Source organism: Myodes glareolus, chromosome 1 (genome assembly GCF_982192425.1).
Source record: "Myodes glareolus chromosome 1, mMyoGla1.1, whole genome shotgun sequence".
Classification (NCBI taxonomy): Eukaryota; Metazoa; Chordata; class Mammalia; order Rodentia; family Cricetidae; genus Myodes; species Myodes glareolus.
In genome coordinates, this window is record NC_142026.1 from 29559906 (window position 1) to 29585538 (window position 25633).

Below are 25633 nucleotides of genomic sequence, written 5' to 3' on the forward strand. Positions count from 1 at the left end.
AGGCCACCTGAACATCCACTGCCTGGTCTCACGTTCCTGGCCCTCACAGAGAAGCCAGGCATGGTGGTCTGGTCTGTAATTCCAACACTTGTGAAGTCAACTGGACGTGCAAGCACTAAGGAGGCTGAGGCAGGAAGATCAAGAGTTCAAACCCAACCTGGACTGCATAGGCAGAACCTATCACATCTCCCCGCACCTCCAATCCCTAAGGAAGCAAAATTAATAACACATTGACTTTCCCATAGAGGCCCAGGGTGACCCCAACCCCTCTATTACTGTAGTGCCCTGGGTCACCTTTGACTGTGGATTTGGACTCTGTATGGGGGTCAGACCTGCCTGTTTCCTCTAGGCTGGATTGTCCTTCCAACACTTGGATTCTAGCTATATGAACTGAGGAGATGGAAAACTGCCCCCTCCATATGTTTTTGGAGGCTTTTGTCTATAAATAAATAAATAAATAAATAACCATCCTCCCCGCCCCCCGCACCCAGCCCTATCACCCTCTGTCACCTCCCTCCAATAGTATACAAAAGTGCTCATCCCAAGAGTTATTCTTGCTGGCTTTGGTCTATTCCTCTGCCTCTGCAGTCCCACCTAAGGGACCTTCTTCACACAGGCACACTGATAGCCCAAAGATGTCTCAACCAGAGGCTGGGAATCCTCACCGTGTCAGCGTCTCTGTGGCTGGAACAGACAAGCGGATTTTCACTTCCCTTTTGATTTCCAGGCTCGCAGAGGAGCATCTCAAAGCCATCCAGGATTACTTGAGCACTCAGCTTGTCCTGGACTCTGACTTTTTGAAGACAGGCTCCAGCAACCTCCCTCACCTGAAGAAGCTGACTTCGCTGCTCTGCAAGGAACTCCATGGGTAATGGAGGTCCCCGAGGGAGGGATGCGGGGAGCTTCCAGTGGGTAATGGCACCCCCAGAGGATGGCCACAGCGAGAGAAGGCACTCATTAAAGTGACCTCATGTTCTCCTCTCCTTCCAAATATCTCTGCTGCACTCACAGTAACTGGACAGTGGGCAGAATCAGTAAAGTCCCGTGCTCCTTTGAAGCTCTTGTTCTCATAGAATCTGAATTCATACTGGACTGGGAAAGGTTGCTGAATTGTTTGTTCTTTGTTGTTGTTGTTGTTTGGGGGGGTGCGCATATGCATGCTGGGAATGCAGAGCCTTGTGCATGCTAAGTAAGTAAGTGTTCCGATCCTGTTTCGGTTTTGTTATTATCATTTGTTTTTACTCAAATTAATTAGAGGCAGTTTCTCTGTAAAGAAAAATGGAGAATATTGCCAACTCAGGACCTGGCCCTTATATATATATATATATATGTGTGTGTGTGTGTGTAATATAATAATAAATATATATTATATATATATTATTATGTGTGTGTGTGGTGCGGGGCGGGGGTGGGGGGGCACGCATGTGCTGTGTTGTGCATGTAGGACAGAAGGCCACTTTGCAGAGTTGTTGGTTCCCTCCACCTGCCTTTATGTGGGACCCAAGGATTGAACTTGGGCTGTCAGACTTGCACAGATGTGCTCTGACCCGTTGAGTCACCTCAGCCATCTGATCAAGGCCCTCAGACTTTTGCTGCCACTTTTCCTCCTTGCCACAGCCTCCAGTGTACATCCAGTGTACACATAATGGCACCAGCAGGAAATAAATTAAAGTCATTTTATGTGTGGGTGGTGACAGCTCAAGTCTCCTGGTGACGGAAGTTTTCAAAGTGAGCCGATGCACCATGGCGTCAATTCCCTAACACTGAAATTACCGAATGACTGACCAATCGGTAAAATTTATGATTTTTAAAAAATTCTTTTGATTGTACACTTTGAATTTCATTAACCTTAAAACTGAACTTCAAACATAAGCCCACTTTGGTTGGAGTCACTAATGGTGAATGTCATTAATCCCAGAATCTGGGAAGTAGAGGCAGGCGAATCTCTGTGGGTTTGAGGCCAGCCTGGTCTTTATGATGAGTTCTGGGACAGCGAGGCCTACAGAGAGACCCTGCCTTAAAAAGCAAAACAACCCCATAACTACACTTTCACCATCAGGAGACCAAAGAGTCAGGCTGGTCTGCAGTGTGAGGAATTAGCAGGGAATATTTCAAATGCTCACAGTAACACCAGGAAGCCGCTGAAAACAGTCCCGGGAGCCCAAACAAACCGCTTACAAAGAGCAGGGCAGCATCTCATGGGGCGAGGGCTTGCGGCCGGCCTGCCCTATTTCGTGCTTTGGTACACTTGAAGCCACTTCCAGATCTCTGGTGCTGCGCCAATCTTCATTTGGCTACTGCTCAGAAAAGAGTCTTCCATCACCAGTGATCTAGTTCCTTGTTCTATTTAAAGGCTCTTAAAGGCACAGGCATGTGTCACATTTGGTAAACGTGGCAAATAATTTCTTTGACAAACCAAGCAGTGGTCAGGCTGGCCATTTGTTTCAGTGACCTGGCTTTCTCGGCTGATGCTGTGGTGCAGCCAGCTGTCTGCACCACAGACATATAAAACATATAAAAAAAATATAAAACATATAAAAACGGGCTGTCGTTTTTATACATCTCCATGATATATTTTGTTCCATTGTTACAAATCATTTATCACTAGGGGAAAATATACACAAACGGCCTTTTCTTTAACAGATATATTAAAATTTTGTGACAGCTCATAACAAGCTGTTATTTCTGCCTGGACACGGGTTCTGACCTTTGCTGAGTCCTTCCACGACTCTCCACAACACTGAGATCCCCAGCACCTGCCTCACCCCATCACTATGGTGACAGCAGCTTCCCTAATATGCCTGCTTCTCGTAAATTATTCCAGTGTAAAAAGCTTCAATATCTCTATTTATTGGATAATTAACTTCAAGTCATTCAAGGCACTGGAATGTTCTGAACCTCCCCGCACACATCTTCTTTGCTGTTATAGACCAGGTGGTGGCCAGGCACGGAATGCTAGAACAAATTGCTTTCCTTCCCCCTACCCCCGACATCCCTGCAGGTGTATCCCCTGTAAGCCCAGTGTTGAAAGTGCTCTATTAGACAGGTGTGCTCACTCATCCCCGTGCTCACTCATCCCCGTGCTCACTAGCCCTCTAGCAAGCACTGAAGGCCTCCTCTGCACTGGTTCTGAGAACTAAGATAAAGATGAGTCAGCCTACAGAAAACTCCAGTTTAGCGACAGATTCAACAAATAAAGGCACGGGGGGGGGGGGGGCTGGAGAAATGGCTCAGCGGTTAAGAACATTTGCTTCTCTTACAGAGAACCTTGATTCAGTTCCCAGCACCCATAGGGAGACTCACAACCATTTCTAACACTAGTTCCAGGGGGATCTGATGCCCTCTTCTGACCGCTATAGACACAAGTCATACATAAAGTGCATATAAACTCATACACATAAAGTAAATTTAAATTTTTTTCAAGATTTATTTTTATTATGTATACAGTGTTCTGTATACATGTATGCCTGCAGGTCAGAAAAGGGAATCAGATCTCATTATATATGGTTTTGTTGTGAGCCACTATATGGTTACTGGGAATTGAACTCAGGACCTCTGGAAGAGCAACCAGTGCTTTTAACATCTGAGTCATCTCTCCAACCTCCAAAAAATATTTTTAAAATAAAGGAATTATTTACATAGATGTTCAGATAGACAAATTTTCATTTCTACATTTTATATTTGTTTAAATTTATTTTTGTATGTATGTGTGTGTGTGTGTGTGTGTGTGTGTGTTTATGTGTATGTATACCATGTCTGTGCATGTACCCATAGAGACCAGAAGAGGGCAGAGGATTCCTTGAACCTGGAATGATAAGAAATCGTGAGCCACTTTGCATGGCTACTCAGAATCTAACTTGGTTCTGCGCAGCAGCGGCCAGCCCTTAACCACGGATTCATCTCTCCAGCCTCCCTTCCTCTAATTTTTAAAATTTGCCTTTTTTCCCTTCTTTTTGAGACAGGATCTCAACGTGTAGCTCACCTTGACTTGACCCCTCTCTCCTCTTGCCTTAGTCACGAGGCTGAATTTATAAGCATGCACCACGATACTCTGCTTAGAAATTCACCCACAGGGCCGGAGAGATGGCTCAGCAGTTAAGAGCACTGACAGCTCTTCCAAAGGACCCGGGTTCAATTCCCAGCACCCAAAGGCAGCTCACAACTGTATGTAACTACAGTTCTAGGGGACCTGTCACCCACATATAGACATACATGCAGGTAAAACACCAGTGCACATAAAATTTAAAAAAAAAAATGTCCACAACCTGTGGTGGTGGTGCACATCTTTAATTCTAAAACTCGGGAGGGAGGCAGAGGCAAGCGACTCTCTGAGTTCCAGGTCAGCCTGGTTTACAGGGTGAGTCCAGGGCTACACAGAGAAATTCTGTCTCAAAAAAAAAACAAAAAACAAAAAACAAACAAACAAAAAATCTCACCCATACCCCAGCACTAAAGTAGACAATGGGAGGATCACTGGGGCTGGCTGACCACCAGCCTTGCTTCAAGTTCGATGAAGAACCCTGTCTCAAGGGGATAGGCAAAGAGGCTAGAGCAGAACATGTGACATCTCCCCCTGGCCTCTACACAGGCACAGGTGCACCTGCACATTCAAGTGTGCATACACACACATACATACACTGTCAAATGTTTTACTCTTTTGATGTTTTGGGGAGACCCACCACCTGACTCTCAAATAAATCACACACGGAAGCTTATTCTTAGTTATGAGAGCCTGGCCTTAACTTGGCTTGTTTCTAGCCAGCTTATCTTAAAATTATCCCATGTATCTTTGGCCTCGGGGCTTTTATCTTCCTCTATTCCTGCATGCCTTTTCTTTCTTTCCTTTTTTTATTGTTTTTATTGAGCTATATATTTTTCTCCACTCCCCTCCCTTCCCTCCCCTTCAACCCTCTTCCATGATCCCCATGCTCCCAATTTACTCAGGAGATCCTGTTTTTTTCTACTTCCCATGTAGATTAGATTAGGGTCTTTTCTTCCCTTCTTACTCAGGTGCCTGGCTGGGTGTCTGGCCCCTGAAGTCCTCCTCCTTCCTTTCTCTCATGGCTCCTCCCCACAGCTTCCTGTCAGCTAGTTACTGATGCAACCTCCTGATCACAGGTGAACTTTATTTAATCAAACACATCTTTTGCATCATTAAACTAATGTTCCAGAGCATAAACAAAAGTAACACATTTCAAAATAATATTCTTTTTTGTTTTTTGGGTTTTTTTTTTTTTTTTTTTTTTTTTGGTTTTTTCGAGACAGGGTTTCTCTGTAGCTTTGGAGCCTGTCCTGGAACTAGCTCTGGTAGACCAGGCTGGCCTTGAACTCCCAGAGATCTGCCTGCTTCTGTCTCCTGAGTGCTGGGATTAAAGGTGTGCACCACCACCGCCCGGCAGTAAAATAATATTCTACAAGAACAACACACGCACATATTATCAGGGGCCTTGACTACCAGCCTCAGTACCCCCTCAAGGCTCAGAATCGGATGTCTATGGCAAGTGAGGACCTGAGGGTAAAACTTAACTCAAGTATGTTACCTCTGCATCTTCTTTATTTTTCGTGTGGGGAGGGGGAATGAAGTGACAAGGGCTCAGAGAAGAAGAAAAGTAAGGGGAAGAATAAAGAAAAGAAAGAAGGAGAGTAAGGCGGAGAAATAGAAGAAATAAAGAGAAGAGTAAAGTCTGATCTCCAGGAGGTTTCTGGTTTTACAGACGTAGTGGGAAAATTCCATAGGCAAGAACAATGAGAATATTCATACAAAAATCACAAAAGGGGCAGGTAGAACCTGGCAAAGCAGTACTCCAAAGCAGGTAGCCCGACCCAGGAAAGAACCAGCATTCAAGGGGGAGTACCTGACATTCCAAACCATCAGATAAAGTTGCTAAAATCCTGGATTCACCCATTCTCCTCATCTAATCTCTTTGGTGATAACCAGCTTTGGGGACTTCTGAATTTGTTTGTTAGCAAAGGTGGGGCATGCTGCCTTCCTGCACAACGCCTGTCTTCTATAGACATTTCTACGAGGTCTGTTAGCTGGTAATTCTGTGGGATTGACTCTATGTAAATTTGACCGTTAGAACAAAGAGTGAAAGCTCTCCCTTCAAGGCCTCAGGGGTAGGGGGAAGGGAGCAAGGCCACTGCCTTGCCTGTGTAGAGGTTACACTATGGAGGTGTTCTCGGAATGAATTCCATTTCAAAGGGAAGAATCTTCACATGGTTTCCACAGATACGACAGTTGCTTTTCCAAAAGACAAGTGTTCCCGCAACTCTGAAAAATGCCCCATAAGTTGTCCCCTTGTGGGTCTGCCTTTGTGAATCTGTCAACTGTGCATCTACTGTACAGTCTTGTGGGTTCCAACAACATAGATACAAAGAAAATTTTAATTGCTCCCTAGTAATTAATGATAAATTTCTAACTATACTGATAGAGAAAAAGTAATAGAGGAATAAAAAGTTATATATCACTTTATAATAGCATCTAATCCATCTAGAATGAAAATAATATGATAATGCCAAAAGCACTAGGTAAATTTTATAACAATATATGAAAATGGCAAAATTCCCAACAAAACTTGGTGAAAGAGGTAGTCAGTTTATCTAAAGAGAAACAGAGTAGAAACCAACCACAGAAAAATACTTAAAGGCATTAGAAATTAATATAGAAGCCCACTCAGGACCCCAGGCATGCTCAGTCCTAAAGTATGACATAACTATGGACTTCATAAAAGGGAGAGAGAAAATTCAGTTGTAGAATTGTGCATAGCATACACAAAGCCTTGTGTTCAATCTCAAATGCCATTTAGACCGCGTGTGACAGGACAAATTTATAATCTCAGCAGCACGGCAGCAAAAGGATCAGAAGTTCAAGGTCATCTTCAGCTACTAGCAAGTTTGTGGCCAGCCTAGGGGAGGGGCAGTTGGGGGGGGGGGTGGAGAAGAAGGCAGTAAAAGCAATACAGAAAGCAATCAAGACCTTGTCCCAGGAACAGCACTGGCAACCTGGCCTCCGGTGCTGTCTCAAGAGTTGCCAACATTGAAATAAAGCCACAACCCCTGGTTCTCCTAATTTTGAAATCAGAAATGTTTTTAAAAAGGCTATGTGAACAACACTGTTCAAAACAGTATTTACACATGCCTTTAATTCCAGCACTCGGGAGGCAGGGGCAGGTGGATCTCTGTGAGTTTGAGGCCAACCTGTCTACAAGAGCTAGTTCCAGGACAGGCTCCAAAGCTACAGAGAAACCCTGTCTCGAAAAACAAAAACAAAAAACCCAAACCAAAAAACAGCATTTATAGTAACTTCTAGACGTTGATTTGGGCACATCTTTAGTTAGCTTAATTTTGAAAACTTTAAGATGTTAAACACGTAGAATCATGAACAGTTTTTTTATTTTTATTTTTTTATAAAATGCTAAGTGGAAAATCAAACATAAGACTTCCCACTCTGGTTTAAAGGGTGTAACAATAACAAAAAGAGATGGAAATAGAGAATCTAGCAAACCTAGTTCTGGGGCTATCAACAGACTTGACACTCTTTAGCTGCCAGAAGATCTGAATCTGAACACAGGGACCCCTACCCAGCACCCCAAAGTTGAATTATTTGTAATTCTTTATCCATTTTTGTCTCTGTCCTGAAACTCACAATAGACCAGGCTAGTCTTGAACTCAGAGACCCACGTGCCTCTGCCTCCTGCGTGCTGGAATTAAAGGCATGTGCCATCATTCCCAGCTTCCTTTATCATTTTTAAAAGGAATTTCATATGTGAGTACTGTATTTGTATCATTTCCCCTCTTCCTCCCTCAGACTCCTCCCAAGTCCCCTTCCACTCAAATTCCTACCTCGTGTTCTTTATTACTGTTACATATATACATATAAATACATAAGGTATCTGTTGAGCCCATTTAGCGTTGTTCATATGTTACATATTTAAAATGCGCTTTCTAGGAAGCTAGGAAGATGGGTCGATGGATAAAATTCTTGCTGCACAAGTCTAAGGACCAGAGTTCAGATCCTCAGTTACCATACAAAGGCCAGATGGGTGTGGTGGCTCACACCACACTGGTTTGCCTGCTGGAAGCAAAGAGAGAGAGAGAGAGTCCCTGGAGACATGGGGTCCCTGAAGCAAGTTGGCTGGACAGACTAGCTGAACTGGCCAGCTCTGGGTTCGTCAAGAAACCCTACCCCAACATAAAATGGAGTGTGATTGAGAAAGACACCGAAAGTTAACCTCAAGCCTCCATATGCGTGTGCACACATATACATACATGCATACATACATACTCATATCACACACACAAGTAAATAAAAGAATAAAAATTTGGCTCTCCAAACCAAATCATAGTGAAGCCCAGGCGTTTGCAGGTTTAATGAGGGGTGTGTGTGTGTGTGTGCGCGCGCGTGCGTGTGTGTGTGTGTGTGTGTGTGCGTGCACGTGCATGCATTTCCTACAGACACTGAAGGTTGGGGAGCATGTTCTTAAATGATTTTAAAGTAGTATCTGTTTCCAGATTGGACTTTCCTCCAGGCTATCCAGTGCTGAGTGGGTTCTGCTCCAGTCTGATGGAGATCGGGAGGGTGGGAGGGTGGGCCAGGCTGATTGGACGAATGATCTTTGCCCGGGCATGTCATACTGGGGAGGGTTCTGGGATTTGCCACTGGGGTGTGACCTGTCGATAGCTCAGGCCGGTGTTGCCTGGAGTGCTTCTGGTTCCTATTTCTTGAGCTTTGCCTTGATTCTCCACTTCCAGGGAAGTCGTCAGGACCCTCCCATCCCTGGAGTCCCTGCAGAGGTTGTTTGACCAGCAGCTCTCCCCAGGCCTCCGACCGCGACCTCAGGTACGGGGAGGTTTGAGTTTGGAAAGATGAAATTGCTAGGCCTGGGAGCGGAAAGGGCTAGCCAGCATCTGGGGGACTCTGAAAGCTGACGGAAGCACCACCCACCTTTTCTGGTGTAAACATCGGGGTGGGGGGTGGGGTAGAACCCCTGCCCTGGAAAGGCAGCCTCAGATTTCAGACAGTGCACCCATCCAACCAACTACCTGGTGTTGGATGAGGAGGCAAGCAAGGCCGTTCCCATCATTTCTCCTCAGAAACGGGAAGGAAAAGAAACCACGCGGTCCCAAAGTTCTTCGTGCATTTAACCCCAGGGGCTACAAGATGGTGGTGCCCCACCCCCGTAGCTGCTCATGGCTGGGCAGGAGACTAGGGTCAAATTAAGCATAGGTATTTTTAGTTATCTGTATTTTTAGTGCTTTCAGTAAATTTAAAATCAAGTAAGGGCCAGGACCTAGATCCTAATATTACGGCCTTGTTGAAAGTGAGAATGCGTGTAGCTGGGCGGTGGTGGTGCCTGCCTTTAATCCCAGTCCTCGGGAGGCAGAGGCAGGCAGATCTCTGTGAGTTCAAGGCCAGCCTGGTTTACAAAGTGGTTCTCAGAAAGCCAGAGCTGTTAGAGAGTTAGAAACTCTGCCTGGGGAGTGGGGAGAATGTGAGAACATGAAATAACAGCATAGTCTAGAGTCAGAGAGAGCAGTATCCAAAAACACAAATATTACTTACTGTAAATACTGGGAAAAGAAAAGAAAATAGATAAAAATTAGCCCTATTCTAATGATGTATTTTTTATTTCTTCAAAAATTTAAGTTATTTATTTAAATACATTTACATTAATTTTTTTAAAAAATTTCATTCAAATAACATTTTTTCATTATTTTACATACCAACTAGCTCCCCCTCCCTCCTCTCCTCTCCTCCCCATCCGCTCCTTGCCCCTCTCCGTTCAGAAGAGGCAGGCCTCCCACGGGCTTACACAGAACCTAGCACACTAATGGTGTATGTTTATTGTTGATTTGGGGAAATTGGCCTTCAGCTTTCCACCTCCTGCCTTAGCCTCCACAGTGCTAGGATTATAGGCATATGCGAACATCCCTGGCTAAAGGCTATTGTGGGGGGAGGGGAAGGAGCGTGATGTGTGTGTGTGTGTGTGCCCACATGTACATGTACTTGCATGTGAAGGTCGGAGGTCAATGTCAGGTGCCTTCCTGACCTGTTCTCCACCTGAGGCTTTCTATCACATTTTATTTATCTAGTGTATGTGTGCATGCACGCACACACAGACACTCATGAGCATGTACCAGGGCACAGGTGTGAAGGTGGACATTCACTGTCTGAGTCCCAGAATCAAACTCCAGTCGGTGGACCCTGGCCATACCGTTCCCTGACGGGCCCTCATCCTGGTCCTTTACCTTAGGTTTGGGATAGCATTCTCTCTCAGAACCTGGAGCTCATCTAGATTCACCTTGGCTGGGCCGCCAATAATCTTCAAGGATTAAACCCTCCTTCCATCCCCACCCCACGTCCAGTCCACCCTCAGTGCTGGAGTTCAGATGCCTGCCGCCAACCCCAGCTTTTTCCTGGATGCTGGAGACCCAAACTCAAGTCCCCGTGTTTATGTGGCAGGCACATAAATATAAAATTAAGCCTTCTCCTCATCCCCTTTTCCCAGGCCTTCAATGGGGGAAAGACTATAACTGAGCTGCTCACTGACAGTAGGTATGAGGAAAGATGCTTGCCCCCATGGGTAACCAGGAAATGCTTTTCAACTCCTCTCTTGCTTATCAGATAGAAATGTTGACTGTGGCCAGTAATTTTGGCTTTGGGAATAATAGTGACATTCACAGGGCCTCGCTCCTCTGCTGGCGAGAGTAGAAACAGGTTTTCTGAAGGGCAGACGAACTGTGTAGAAAAGTTGGCTGTTCTTTTCTGAAGGGGAATGGAGGCGTGGATCTGGGGGAGGGGAGGGAGGGGAAACTGCAGTGAGAATATATTAGATGAGAGAGGAATTAAAAACAACAAAAAAAAATTAAAGAATAAAAAAAAAGACTGCCTGTATCCTTCAAGGAGTCCTCTGTGTGGGACGCTGGTTTAGAAATCCCATGGTCACTGAGAGATACTGATCAGGGTAGGTACTGACGCTTTGACTCTGAAAATGAAGACAGGAAGTCAGATGGATGGCAAAAGATGGCGACATGTGGCAGAATAAATTAAGAGGATTCCGTCCATGGTGCAGGCGCCGCTGTGGCATGAGCTCCCGGCATTCTCCCTTGCTGTTTGAAGACAGCATGTTACAGAGCAGTATGGGAAGGAACGAGAATGAGGGTGCAAGGCTGCAGGCACAAGCCAAGCCAGGAGGATTTCAATCCAGAGGATGCTGGTCACTGCCGCCTGACCGGTAGGGCTGGAGAGAAATGGGCCGGCCAAGAAGTTTGTAGGGGTGTTAAAATTACTCTGAAGCTTTCATGTTTTGAGACTCCAGAGCAAGCTGATAGTGGAGTATGCACATAAGTGGGGGGTGTCACAAAAATGTGGGACTCTGAGACAGCCCCTGTGGTGGCAACTTTTAGGCCACCCTCAGAGAAAAAGAGTAGCTAGGGGATTAGAGCCTGACATGTTGGAATCTAGTGACCATGCAGCTCTTGGGAGCTTGAGGAAGGAAATTCCTGGAAAGACAGGTCGTCTTCATAGCAGCCTTGATACCAGATGAGCTGTGCAAGGCAGCACCTGCTGGACCGAGGCAGGAGGATTACTTGAGCCCAGAAGTTCTAGACCGGTATGGACAACATAACAAGACTCCTATCAGAACAAAGGGAGGTGAACCGAATAGGTGAGGGTCATGCTAGTCTCTTCCTGCTCCAAATGTCCTATGCATATGAGCTTCCCTAGTGCCAGACAGGGGAGAGGTGGAGAGGACAGAGACCCTCCTCTTCGTCACCCTTGACCATACTAACAGAGCCGGCTATAATCTGTTTTATAAAAGGACAGCTTTTCGGGCCTGTTCCTGTCTGCAGTTGCTCTGAATAGCCATCTTGAAATATGCCAGAGAAGAATATTTTGAGGTAGCCTATTTTGGTCTCCCATGAAGATTTTACAGGGAAGATGTATTTGTGTTCTATTTATACAACTAAAAATATTCATCAGAGCGGGGGAAACTGGTTCTTTGCTGTCTTTGAAGTGAAGGATGGGTTAATTTCTAAGAAAGTAAATGTAAGTCTAGGCAAAGTGGGCACTACCAGATCCAAGCATTTAAATAGTTTGGATGGGAGCGCACACCCAAAATCTTTGAAATAAATTAGGGGAGAGACCAGGTCTCCAGAGCTGGGCCTTCAGTGGCCAGGCTAAGACCAGCAGGCAACACGAAGGACTGTCCTTGCAATTGGAAGCAAGACACAGTAATCACAGGGTATAGAGTGGCACCCTCTTCATGGGGTAGAATTCGGGTCTCACTCCTGACCCCCCCCCCATAAAGCAGAGAAGCATCTATCTTTGTTTTAAATGTTTTTTTTTAACTCACAGAAATCCACCTGCCTTTGCCTCCCCAGTGCTGGGATTAAAGGTGTGTGGTGTGCGATCACACTCAGCTGTTTTTGGTGTGTGTGTGTGTGTGTGTGTGTGTGTGTGTGTGTGTGTGTGTGATGTGATGTGATGTGTACAGTTGTCCACAGAAGCCAGAAGGTGTTGGATCACCTGTAGTTACAGGCAGTTATAAAGATGTCCAGTGTGGATGTGTGGATGCTGGGAACTGAACTCGGGTCCTCTTGAAGACTGGAAAATGCTCGTAACCATCAACCACCTGTCAGCCCCAAGCATATCTATCTTGATAGGCCCTCAGACCTTATAGTCTAGAGCAGTGACCTAACACAGGGGTAGGGAAAGAAGACTGGCCCCTGTACCTGAGTTCAGTCTTATCCCCACTGGCTCTTCATTCCTTGTCCATATAGTAATGTCCAACCCTGCGCAGTGGGGAAAGGAGCAGATACACCCAGATAGGTGCCTTTTCCCCTGGGGAGGCAGAGGTGAAAAAATATGACAGTCAAAATAGTTGTTGACCAAAGGAATGGCATGAGCCCCAAGTGAGGCCTGCAAACTCTTTCAAAAGTGTAGCTAAGCTGGGCATGGTGTTGCATGCATTTAATCCCAGTGCTCAGGGGGCAGAGTTAGGCAGATCTCTGTGAGTTCAAGACCAGCCTGGTCTACAGAGTGAGTTCCAGGACAGCCATGGCTACACAGGGAAACCCTGTAGCCGAAACCAGATTTGATGGCACAGGCCTATAAGCCCAGCTTATAGGATGCTAGGAAAGGAAGATTGAAAGTCGAAGGCCTGCCTAGGCTATCTATATCTCTAGACCCTGACTCAAGCAAACAGGAAACAAAGCAAATCCAAAGCCGGTGTATGACTGATGAGCAAGGGCTGTGGGGAAGCGCTAGTGTTCAGTTAGTCATATGCCGGTCTAGTTTGTCCATCCTACTTCCGGAGGCAGGGGCGGTACCTCGTTAACTCTGCCTCTCCAGCAGAACAGCATTTCCAAGGTAAAAGAGAGATTTTAGAATTTAGCTTTTGTTTTGTTTTGTTTCCAGTTCTTAGAATTGAACTTGAACCTCACTCATGCAATTCATGCCTCAGTCTTGCAAATGTCTATTCTATAAATATATGCTTAAGAGTTAAGCCTAGGGCTGGAGAGATGGCTCAGTGGTTAAGAGCATTGCCTGCTCTTCCAAAGGTCCCGAGTTCAATTCCCAGCAACCACATGGTGGCTCACAACCATCTGTAATGTGGTCTGGTGCCCTCTTCTGGCCTTCAGGCATACACGCAGAAAGAATATTGTATACACAATAAATAAATAAATATTTAAAAAAGAAAAAAGAAAAAAAAGAGTTAAGCCTAGTGTACATGGGTGCCAGACCCAGTCTGTCATTTATTGGCTATGTGTCTTTGGACAAGTGGCTATAGGCTTCTGGTCCCCATTGTTCATTAAACAGGTCTGTTAAGCATCTTTATTAGCCAGACATCATTGTTGAAACCCTGAACACTATGCTCTTGGTCTCTCTCCTCATGGAGCCCATATACTAGCAAGGGAATCATAGACCAAAACCACAATTGAAAGCAACGACTTCACCCCATAGTGACTGAAACTGACCACATCAGGGTAGTTTGATGGTGACAGCCAGGTTTGAGCTATGGTAGTCAGAGAGGAGCTTTTTATGGATCTGAGATCTCGATGGCAAGATACCCTTCCCAGATGAGATCCAGGCCCCTGGATATTCCTTACCAAGCGTAGCTCAAGGTAGACCAGAAGCAAGGAGGAGGGTGGTTTCAGAGTGGAACTTCTGAGCCTGTAGTACCTTTAGAGTCAGGGTCTGGAGCTTGCATGGGGTTCTGCCTGCCGTGGGAAGCAGCCGGTAAGGGTTTTAAGCGGTGGAGATGGGTATATTTTGGAAGTAGAACAAGAAAACCAGATCAGGCAACGTAGGAGGGCGGGAAGGTGATGCTCAAGGGTGGCCCCAGAGTTTTAAGGACTGTGTAGGTGGGGTGAGAAGCACTGTGGGTGAGGGAAAGAGAAGCAGTGAAGATCTATTTTTCTGGCCATGAGGAATTTGGGGTGCTTATATATACCACAGTGTCCTTGTCTTCAGACAGGGATGATATCGGCACTGCGGGATGGGAGACAGAAAGGGGAGCAGCAGGGGAAGTGTTCAGAGCCCATCCCCCCCTCGCTGTCCACCAAACCTCATTTGTGCTCATTTTGATTCCCCAGGTGCCCAGTGAAGCCAACCCCATCAACATGGTGGCCAAGCTCAGCCAACTGACAAGTCTGCTGTCTTCCATTGAAGATAAGGTACTCACAGATCCTCCAGCATCTCTTGCTTTTGTCTGTAGTCCTGTCTGCACCAAGAATGTCCAAGTCCCCGGTTCTGCATTCCTATGACTCTCTGCCTCATCATTTCTGTCCGCAGGTCAAGGCCTTGCTGCACGAGGGCCCTGAGTCTCCCAACAGGCGTTCCCTCATCCCTCCAGTCACATTCGAGGTAAGTGACCCTCGAGGAGTGGAGCCTGGCCTCCAGATCTACGCTTGGGGACCACCATGGTTCCTCTGAAAAGAGGGCTTTTGGTTTGGGCTGTAGAAGGACAAGGAACCCAGTGGCAGGAACTAGTAGTCCACGAAACCACCTCCTTGGAAAAGTAGATAAACATCAAAATGGTTGTGTAACTGCATCAGCAAAGCCCCCGTCATGGGGAGCCTGTAAAGAAAGGGCTCCTGATTGGTCCCAAGGTGGTTTAAACTTTGTCCTCCTTAAAATGGGAAGGAGGAGTAATATCATACTGAGGGCCACAGACTGCTTATAAAATAGTGTCTGGGGCAGGGGACAGTTCAAGAAAACAGTTCTTGTGATTTCCTTAAAAATGACTGGCTTACACTGAGATGCAGAAAGGTGGTTTTCCTCTAAGGACCCTCATTATTCTGATGCTTCCAGCCCAACATAGTCCCACCTTCATGAGACACCCCGCCATCCACCCCAAAGTTTTTCTCCTCCCTGAAAAAGAATCCCACAAAAAGACCAACTTCCATTTTATTTTTCCACCTTGTTTTTTTTTTTAAATTTTACATTTATTTGTTTATTGGTGTGTGGGTGTGGGTGTGGGTGTGTGTGTAGGTAAGAGGACAGTTTGCAAGAATGAGTGACTCCAGGTCACCAGGCTTGGTAGTAGGCCCCTTTACCCACAAAACCATCTTGCCTGACCCCTCTATCACTCCCCTTTGTTTGTTTGTTTGTTTGTTTGAGATAGAGTCCCACATAGCCTCTTCTTGCCTCCACCTAAATGTGCCACCGCGCTCAGCTTTGAGTTTCATTTTCTGAACATGCCCAGGCAAGAGTCTTCTTCATAATTATTACCAGTAGATGTTCAATTAGTGGTTGTAACAAGGCCCCAGAGTGTGAATCTATTAGTAAGACTCTTCCCAGAAGTAGATGACACATCAGATTAATAACTGTTGTCAAACTAATCAGTGAATAAACCATTTCCCAACAGTTCATCTGTTTCCTCCACCAAATCTGTCGGTGGAACAGCTGGGTTGCACAATGGGCGAGCCTGGCTCGGCTTCAGTGCGAGCCATTTTCAGGCGTGCTATGGGAGAGCGGGGTGTTGTGGAATGTGCGCCTGTCAGGCCAGGGTGGAGAAGGCCTGGAAATACTAGCCAGATAGCCCTACATAGGACATTGACCCAGGGTTCCTCAGCCATGTAGACAAACGGATCAGAGTTGGTAGCCCCAGAGCCCAGCCTCTGACTACATTTCTTACACTCTGAATGAAGGTCAAGTCGGAGTCCCTGGGGATTCCTCAGAAAATGCATCTCAAAGTGGACGTCGAGTCTGGGAAGCTGATCATTAAGAAGTCCAAGGATGGTTCTGAGGACAAGTTCTACAGCCACAAAAAAAGTAAGCCACCCGCTCCCCAGCCCACCCTAACCCTTCAACACGCGCCTCGTGTTCAGCTTCTGTGGGGAACTCTTACAGGTGACCAGTGACTAAATGTCTGGTCAACAAGGGTCTTAGTTGCTTTTCTATTGCTGTGACAAAGCACCATGGCCACAACGACTTACAAAATAAAACGTCCGAGGTGGGGCTCACAGTTCCAGAGTAAGGTTAACATCCGTGCCTATCCTGATGGGGGAGCATGGTAGCAGGCAGGCCAGCATGGCGCTGGATCAGCAGCTGAGAGCCTACCTACATCTCCATTCACACGCACAAGGCAGAGAGAAAGCTAATTAAGGATGCTGGTCCTTGAAACCAACCGCCTGCTCCACTGCCACACCTCCCGCAATGCAACAAGGCCATCCCTCCTAATTCTTTCTAAATAGTTCCACCAACCGGGAACCAGGCATTCAAATGGATGCGCCTATGGGCACCACAGTGACTGTCAGCAAAATCCAGTCCCCCTTCCCCCATTCTTAAGGGTGGTCCCTGTCCCCGAGTGGTCCCAGAGCTTCTTCCTGCCCATTGAATTCCTTTCCTGCTACAAGGACACACTTCAAGGATCTCCCTGCATACTCTGCCAATACCCCTGGAAATGAGATTGTAAATGAATCTCTTGTCACAACTGCACCCCCCCCCCGTAGCGGTTCCGTGTGTTTACATGGGGGATTTTATATCTCTGCTTGTGCCTTGTCCTGACGGTGTGGCTAGGAGAGCTGCTGGGCTGGCGCCCTTAGCAAAGCACTCACCGCTTGGAACGCAAGTGTCTGAACTCTGTGTCTCAGTGCTCCAAATTCACAGCCCAGCTCTGTCACTTAGAAGCTGGAGACCGTGACCCACTTCTCTGAGCCTCCGGTTCTAGTTCTCAGGGATGAGAAGGATTGAGTAAGCGCACATGGGCTTGTCTGGAGTATGTATATTATGGTACAGCTCAGCATCTAGCCTCCCTGAGACCAGCTGTTCTCACGGGCACTCCCGAGCCACTGCAGCCCTGTATGTCACACTGTCCGGTATTTATGCACACAGTGGGAAGGATTCCCACGACAGCTGGGGAAGAAGCTGCTGTGGGCAGAACGGCATCCAGGACAGCTAGCAAATCCATATGGTCCCTGCCCACCTGCAGTATGCATTCTGGTGCATTGAGGGTGAATAAATACTCAGATAAATCTATCAATGCACTCAGATAAATCAATCAGTTCAGCTTCTCGGAAGCCTTGGAGGAAACAGAACAACAGGATAGGGAGGGGTCCTCTGGGAAGAAGGGATGGTCTAGGGAGCAGACAGAGCGGGCTGGCCCTTTTAAGCAATGAGCGTGTGAGCTGAGGCCTCAGGGTGTGAAGGGGCTTGAGGGAAGCATCTTCAGAGAGGGCAAACACCACAGGTGGAGTGACACAGGGTCTGGAAGAAGAGCAGAAATGGGCCTGGGGGTGGTGCAGAAACAACTGGAGGGCAAGGGGGGCGCTGGGTGTCCTAACCTCCTGGGCAAGGTAAGTATCTCATGAAGAGGACTTTGGGAAAACTCCCAAGCAAGAAGTTTCAGGCTAGACCTTGGTGCTATTGAGTTAGTGTCACAGGTGGCTCTGAGGGTGCACAGTCATCATCCTAACATGGGGTTTGACTGCCCACCTTCAAATCCAGGCTCTGCCTCCTGCTGTGTGTCACAAGTAGCCTAGTAACCCCATCTCTCTGGGCCTCCAGTCTGTTTGTCAAATGGGAATGATGATAAGGGATGTCACGTGGAGACAGCATGAGACGCCATGCATTCATGCTGACGAGGGCAGTTAGTGCATCACTTCTCTGGGTCGAGTGGGAGAATGTCCAGGCAAGGGACTAGGGATGGGGTGGGGCCTGCTGACGCTGCACTTCTTCTCCTGAGCCCCTTCTGGGCACTGGCCCTGTCAGAGTAGAGCATAGCCAGGGAAGGGCCAGGATAGTACTAGAGAAGAAAAATATCTCCTTTCCCCTCTTGCATCTTGAGTTCTTGACAGAAGCCAGGACAAACTGCCAAGAGGAAAGAGACTAAATTGATCACATGTCAGTCTCATGTAACATGGAAGCGCCCACAGGGAAACTAGGACTGGGAGGATGGCTGAGCAGAGTCTCACAGCTAGGTTTGGGAAGAGTGAGGAGGTGTGGGGGGCTGAGACTGGGCAGTGGGAGGAGCTTAGCCAGGCCTGAGGCTCAGGTTCCCCTCAGCCTCCTTTGTCCTTGGCAGTAGGACATTCTTCCCTCCAAGTATGAACAGCATACCTGTCACATAAGGGTTTTATCACCAGCTTAAAGACAAACCAGAAAGTCCTTTCTGCCTCCCCATCCCTTCTGTCAAGGTGCTATGTTTTGGGGTACTGGGTCCTCCGAACCATCAATAAATACCACGAGGAGTATTAGAAGTCCAGAGCTGAGTTCCCAGCTCAGCCATAGTGACTTGGTTTGGTGCCTTCTCTCTGGTCCTCAGTTGCATCTTGCAAAGCTGCTGCAAGGGTTAAAAGGATGAATATCAAAATATGTGGGGCCCCGGCATAGAGAGGGCGCTTTGTGCCGCTTGGTGACACTGTCAGCCGTGTGTCACTGTTAGAATTACCCTTCCCATGTTGCTGCTGCAAGGACAGAATGGAATGGGGATGGGGTGGGGGTGGGGAGATGAACTAGGAAAGAGAGCCTCTGGACTCTGGAGTAAGGAGCTGCTAGGTAATTGTAGAGTTGAGCTCCCAGCATCAGGGCGGGGCTCCGCCTTACTGCGTCCAGTTGGGGAGCCACAGATGGTGTGAGCAGGAAGCCTGTGCCGGAAGTGGCTAGCATAGACAAGTGCATGCCACTTGCGCAGGGAGAGTAGGTCAAGAGCGCCATTGCAGCAGGGTCACTGGTGACAGCTAATGAGGTCACACTGAGCTCCTGAGACGTGTCGAGAACTGGGTTTCGGTGCTAGGTGCTGTGGTCACCGTGGCAGCTATGAAATTTACCGCCCTGCTGCTTAGAAAGATTTGCTTATTCCACACTGTACCCATGTTCCAGTGCCTTCATGTAGTTTTCTCTATCCATCAAAATAAATAAATAAAAGGAAACTATTGAGAGAGACAGAGAAGAGAGAAGGAGGGAGAGAGAGAGGGGATTCCTTTCTGTGGATGTTTTGTTTTATTTGGTTGGTTAGGTTTTTTGGTTTTTGGTTTTTGTTTTTTTTAAACAGACTGTTTTCTAAGCTAGTTTTGAATTCACTGTGTAGCTAAGGTTTAGAATTCCCAGTGCTCCTGACACCACCTCTGTAATTGCATTCCATTCTACTTCTCACTGGTTTCAAGAAAGCAGAAAATACAAATAAGCAAATGTTTAAGAAACAAAATCCTGCGTTGCCGGATGACCTTGGACTTTACCCTCCCAGAGGCTTGCTTTTCAAACAGTGCTAGGCTCTGTATGGTGGTGTGGCCTTTTAATTTAATTTCAGCACTTAGAAGGCAGAACAGGCAGCTCTTCACGAATTCAAGGCCAGTGTAATCTACTCGATGAGCCTTGGGCCAACCAGGGCTGCATAATGAGACCCTGTCTCAAAAAAAAAAAAAAAAATTAACAACAACAGTAGTACAAGCTGTCCACTGTGGTACACATCTACAATCTCGGCACCTGGGGACTTTGTCCTTTCCTTTTTATAAATTTGTGTGTGTGTGTGTGTGTGTGTGTGTGTGTGTGTGTGTGTGTGTGTGTGCGCGCGCGCACGCGCACAGATGACCGGAAGAGGCTTTGGATTCCCTAGAGTGGAGTCACAGACTGTTGTAAACTGCTTGACATGGGTCCTGGCAGCCTAGCTCGTATCCTCTGCAGGAGATACGTATTCTCTGAACCACTGAGCCTCTCCAGCCTGCACTTTAAATGCGGGCACAAACATTCCGTCATACAGAAGGACCAACACTGACGATCTCAGACCCCACAAAACCCAGAAATTTCATGATTCAACCTCATAACTGCAAACCTCCGTTGCTCCCACTTCAGCTTACAAAATGTAATAGTGGCTTCCTTACTGAAGCCTATCTTTAATTGGAAATGGCTCAAGGTTTGGTGTCTTGCTTAGCTCCATGTCTTTATTCTTCTGAGCTTGCAGCAATGAAGGGAGCGTGGGACAACATGGCAAAAATGAATGGAAAGACAGAACACACGGGGGGGTGGGGGATGAGTCCTATGGATAAAAAGAAGTTGGGCTCTGAGACAAGAACATAGGACTGTGAAATAAGCTGGAGAGGTGGCTCAGCAGCAAAGAGCACTGCCCGTTCTTTCCGGAGACCCAGGTTTTCCTCCAGCCGAGACATGACAGCTCTCAACCATCTGCGACCCCAGTTCTGAGGAACCAGACGCCCTCTTCGAACCTCCATGGACTCTGCATACATTTGGTGCACAGATCCGTGCAGGCAGAACACCCATATACATTAAATAAAAATTTAATTTAGCTGGGTGTGGTGGTGCAGGCCTTTAATCCTAGCACTTGGGAAGCAGAGGCAGGTGGATCTCTGAGTTCAGGGCCAGCCTGGTCTACAGAGCAAGTTCAAGGACAGTCAGGACCACAAAGAGACCCTGTATCAAAAAAATCAAATAATAGTAATAATAATAATCAAAGTAATATTAATTAATTAATTAAATCCAGGAGTGGTGGTATATGCCTTTAATACCAGCATTTGGGAGGCAGAGGCAGGTGGATTTCTGTGAGTTCGAGGACAGGCTAGTCTATATGTTCAAGAACTGTCAGAAAGAGGAAAGAAAAAGAAAAAAACCACTCTGCACAGAGTCAGAGGCAAGGGGATCAGGAGTTCAAGCCAGCCGTGACTATACAGAACCTTGTTTCAAAAATCCGAAAAGAAATAAATAAATTTTTTTAAATGAGAAATTGAAAGGGCTGGAGATAGCTCTCAGTTGCAGAGTGCTCGTCTATTGTGTGTGAGGCCCCCAGTCCTGCCAAAAATAGAATAAAAACAGCAAAAGAGTAAAAAGGTAAAAATTCGAGGGAAGCCCTCAGGAGGAGGGTTTGTTTTTGTCTTTTGAGGCAGAGTCTGATGACCTGGGCTAGCCTGGAACTCACTGTGTTGTTCAGGCTAGCCTCAGACTTGACCCGATAGTGACATTCCTAGCTCAGTCTCCTGACACACACCATTGTGCACAGCATGGTTTTCTAAATTGATGCACTAACCCAGGGAGTTCGTACCCATAGCAAGTGTTAGTAAAAGAATCCAGAAAAGCATGTCACTGAATAGCATGTGTGTCCAGGTTGAGAATGTCCCCAGTGTACAGCATGGCAGATACCTCCAACAGAGGGGATGCTTACTACACTGGGTTCTATGGAAAGGCCCCAGACTTCCTGAGTGAGACAGAATACAGACTATGTTAGGCATTCCTCAGCTTCTGTGGGTGCTCCGAGAACTCCCAGGACTCAGCATGGGACTCCATATGGTGTCTGCCGCTAGGCCTAGCTGCAGATAAGGACTTCTTCCCGAAAAAGAACTCCAATAGCTCGGGAACTATAGCAGAGCTTGACAAATGGGAGTCTATAAAACTCAGAAGCTTCTGACCAGCAAGGGGAAAGAGTTAACAGAGTGGAGAGTTGCCAGCCGTTCATCTGACAGGGGATTAATATCATAGCGATAGCCGCGTACCCATGTTGATCACAGCCACATCCATTATAGCCAAGCTAGGGAATTGGCCTTAGAGTCCATCAGTGAATGAAGAAAATGTTCCTGTAGGCGATGGGATAGATATTACTCTATAGAAGAACAAGGAGACACCATTAACAGGAAAATGGGTGGAACTGGGGATGAGAAAAAGGGAGGAAGAGTGGAGGAGGACAAAAGAGAGACTGAGAGGAAGGACTGCTGGGGAAAAAATGACCAAGGTGAGGGAGAGAAGCAGGGCAGCATGGAGTAACTGTGGACTGATGTGGGTACATCCGTGCATGCATGAATGAAGATGGCACCAAAAATGGGTAGGTTAATTATGCTAATTTAAAGGTCAGGCGAGTTTTAGAAACTAAGTCTTGGAAAGCTACTAGAGATGCTACTGTGTCCAAATGAAGGTGTAAACAGAGAAAGAGGAAGACGTGGGATATGAGAAAGAAGGTCCAACAAGAGGGGCAGGGGAGTTGAAGAAGGAAGGTCACCTGACCTAGAGGTTCTGGGAAAGTGCTTAGTCACTGGACACGGACAACAGAGAAGTGCTTAGTCACGCGAGAATGAGTGTTACAAATTGCGGGGAAGAGTTCGAATCGAGGAAAGCCCATAGCACAGAGTTAGGGCGGAAGCTCAGAGTGCAGGGTGACCCCCAGCACCATCGAAAAAGAAGAGAGCAGGGCAACTGTACAATTACAGAAACCCATGAAACGTTTAATAGTTTTATTCCTTGATATTTTCATATATGTTCACAATGTATTTTGATCATCTTCACTCCCATGTTCCTCCCCTAAGTCCTCTTAGATCCACCCCCCCCCCCAACTTCGTGTTCTCTTACTGAGTCCAGTTTGTGCTGCCCATATGTTTGTGGGAGTGAGACCATCCCCAGGGTCTTGGTACCTACCAGTGGCCATACCTTAAAGAAAGTTGTATTTCTCTCCCCCAGCAGTTGGCTGTCAGTAGCCCCTCAGGTAAGGGTCCATTCTTGAGCCTCAACTCAGGAAAATACTTGTTTAGGGAAAGAAGAGCAAAGAAAAAGACAAGTACTAATCTGTCAGGAGCCTCGTCATCGTCATTGTGACGTGGCATTGGGTGTTTATCCAGCAAAAATAGGATGTGGAAAGATGATGGGGAAACTGGAATTATGTTTGCTAAGGGTACAAGGTTGTATGTGTGAGCAACAACAAAACCCAAACCTTCACATCTATGGTAGAAAGTGAATGCTAATGTGTAATAGGAAATCTTTCTGTGGTGTGTGTGTGTGTGTGTGTGTGTGTGTGTGTTGTGTGTGTGTGTGTGTTGTGTGTGTGTGTGTTGTGTGTGTGTTGTGTGTGTGTGTGTGTGTGTGTGTTGTGCCTGAGTAGACATAAGCTGTGGCTGTGTGCTGTGTGAGCTCCTGGAAGTCTTGATTTCTACGTCATTTCTGGTCATTTCTGCCATCTCGTACATTCTCCTGGCTGGTCGGCTCAGGAGTTTCTAGGTAATTCTGTCTCCACCCCTGTAGGAACACAGCATGCTACCGAATCTAGATTTTTATTAAAGTTCTGGAGATTAGAATTCAGGTCACTTAGGCAAATGATTTTACATTTTACTCACTGAGCCGTCTCCTGACCCCAGAAAACATTTCTCAAATGAAACCTTAGGAAAGGGGAAGCAAGCAGGGGATTTTGTTTGTTTGTTTTGCTTTTCCTGACAGGGTTTCTCTGTAGCTTTGGAACCTGTCCTCTTGTAGACCAGGCTGGCCTCGAACTCACAGAGATCTGCTTGCCTTTGCCTCCCGAGTGCTGGGATTAAAAGCGTGCACCACCACCACCACCACCGCCTGGCCTTTTTTTGTTTTTGTTTTTGTTTTTTTGTTGTTTTTGTGTTTTAAAGAAACATGGGCTAGGGACTCAGATGTTAAGAGTACTTGTGCTTGCAGAGGACCTAGTTTCTATTCCCAGAACCCACATGTAACTCCAGTCATGCTGGAGGAATCTAATGCCCCCTTCTGACCTCCAAGGGTACTGCATGAATGTGGTTCACAGACACATGCAGACAATACAACCATGCACATAATATAAAATAATTAGGGACTAGAGAGATGGCTCAAAGGTTAAAAGCATTGGCTGCTCTTCCAGAGGTCCTGAGTTCAATTCCCAGCAACCACATGGTGGCTCACAGCCGTCTGTAATTTGATCAGGTTCCCTCTTCTGGCATGCAGACAGAATACTGTATACATAATAAATAAGTAAAATTTTAAAAAATTAAAATAAAAAAGGAACAAGAAACATGGGATAAGTTTCAAAAGAGTTCACTGGGAATTGTTCACTGAAATTAGTTGCCTTCAGGGGGCAGGACATTGGAGGGAAGTGTGGAGGAAGGGCCCTATTAACTAAAGGGGAAAAGCCTTGTGGAATGATTTGATTCTTTTTTTTTTTCTTCTCTTTTCTCTTTTTTTATTTTTTGTTTTCTTGGTTTTTTGAGATAGGGTTTCTCTGTGTAGCCTTGGCTATCCTGGAACTTGCTGTATAGACCAGGCTGGTCTCAAATTCAGAGATCCATCAGTCTCTGCCTCCCAGATGCTGGGATTAAAGGTGTGCACCCCCACCACCCCGCTCATTTTTAGTTTTATCTTTATTATTTTCAGTTGTAAGTATGTGTCTGTGTATGTGGGTGCAGGTGCCCCCAAGAGAACAGAGGAGTCACATCCCTCTGGAACTGGAGGTACGGGTGGTTGTGAATTGCCTGATATGGATGCTGGGAATTGAACTCAGGTCCTCTGAAAGAGCAGTTCATGTTCTTATCTGCTGATACCTCCCCAGCCTTTCAACTTTTGATAAAAAATCAAAACCAAGCTGGATGCTGGTGGCAAGTGCCTTTAATTGGGAGGCAGAGGCAGGAGAATCTTTGTGAGTTTGGGCTATAGAGCAAGTTCCAAGAGAGGCTAAAAAAAAAAACCTGCAAATTTTGGGGGTTTGTTGTTGTTTTGTTTTGTTTTTTGTTTTTCAAGACAGGGTTTCTCTGTAACTTTGGAGTTTGTCCTGGAATTAGCTCTTGTAGACCAGGCTGGCTTCAAACTCACAGAGATCCGCTGCCTCTACCTCCCGAGTGCTGGGATTAAAGGCATGCACCACCAACCAGCTTTGTTTTGTTTCGTTTTGTTCTGTTTTGGTTTTGGAAACTACACTTTTTATGTGAGTTTTTCGCAAATCAAGCAAGACGGAAGGGAGAGGGGAAACAGAGTGGCCTGGAAGGAGGAAGATCACAGGATGGGTGGGTGAGTTGCGTGGTCTGTGCAGTGAAGCCACTTCTAGATGGTCCTGGGTACCACGCTTCTCAAGAATGAGCCCCTGGGGCTTAGCCCAGGGATGTAAGGGTCAGCTTGAGGGTTGGGTGCCTAGAATGCAGTGGACATTGGACACGGTGGTTGAAAGAACAGATGACAACTCTCTGAACTTTTGCTTTTCTGAAGTCCTGCAGCTCATCAAGTCCCAGAAGTTTCTGAACAAGCTGGTGATTTTGGTGGAGACGGAGAAGGAGAAAATCCTGAGGAAGGAATATGTTTTTGCTGACTCTAAAGTAAGTGACAATAAGCATCTACTGTAGGACAAGAAGGGACATGTGTCTTGAGGGCTGGGATGTGCGCAGTGGTGTGGGGTGGGGGTTGCAGTCATAAGCTCCCTGGGTTGTAAAACACCTT

At 46.5% G+C, this 25633-nt stretch overlaps 1 protein-coding gene across 1 annotated transcript in view; it reads left to right on the plus strand.

Annotated features, from left to right (window-relative positions):
• The window catches only part of Inpp5d (inositol polyphosphate-5-phosphatase D), a 112184-nt gene that overhangs the window by 56632 nt on the left and 29919 nt on the right, over window positions 1-25633 (plus strand). The window contains exons 5-10 of the mRNA XM_048428960.3: window positions 728-868; window positions 8752-8839; window positions 14596-14676; window positions 14795-14866; window positions 16153-16276; window positions 25406-25512. Of these exons, the coding sequence (XP_048284917.3) occupies window positions 728-868; window positions 8752-8839; window positions 14596-14676; window positions 14795-14866; window positions 16153-16276; window positions 25406-25512 (613 nt within the window). The remainder of the gene's footprint in view (window positions 1-727; window positions 869-8751; window positions 8840-14595; window positions 14677-14794; window positions 14867-16152; window positions 16277-25405; window positions 25513-25633) is intronic.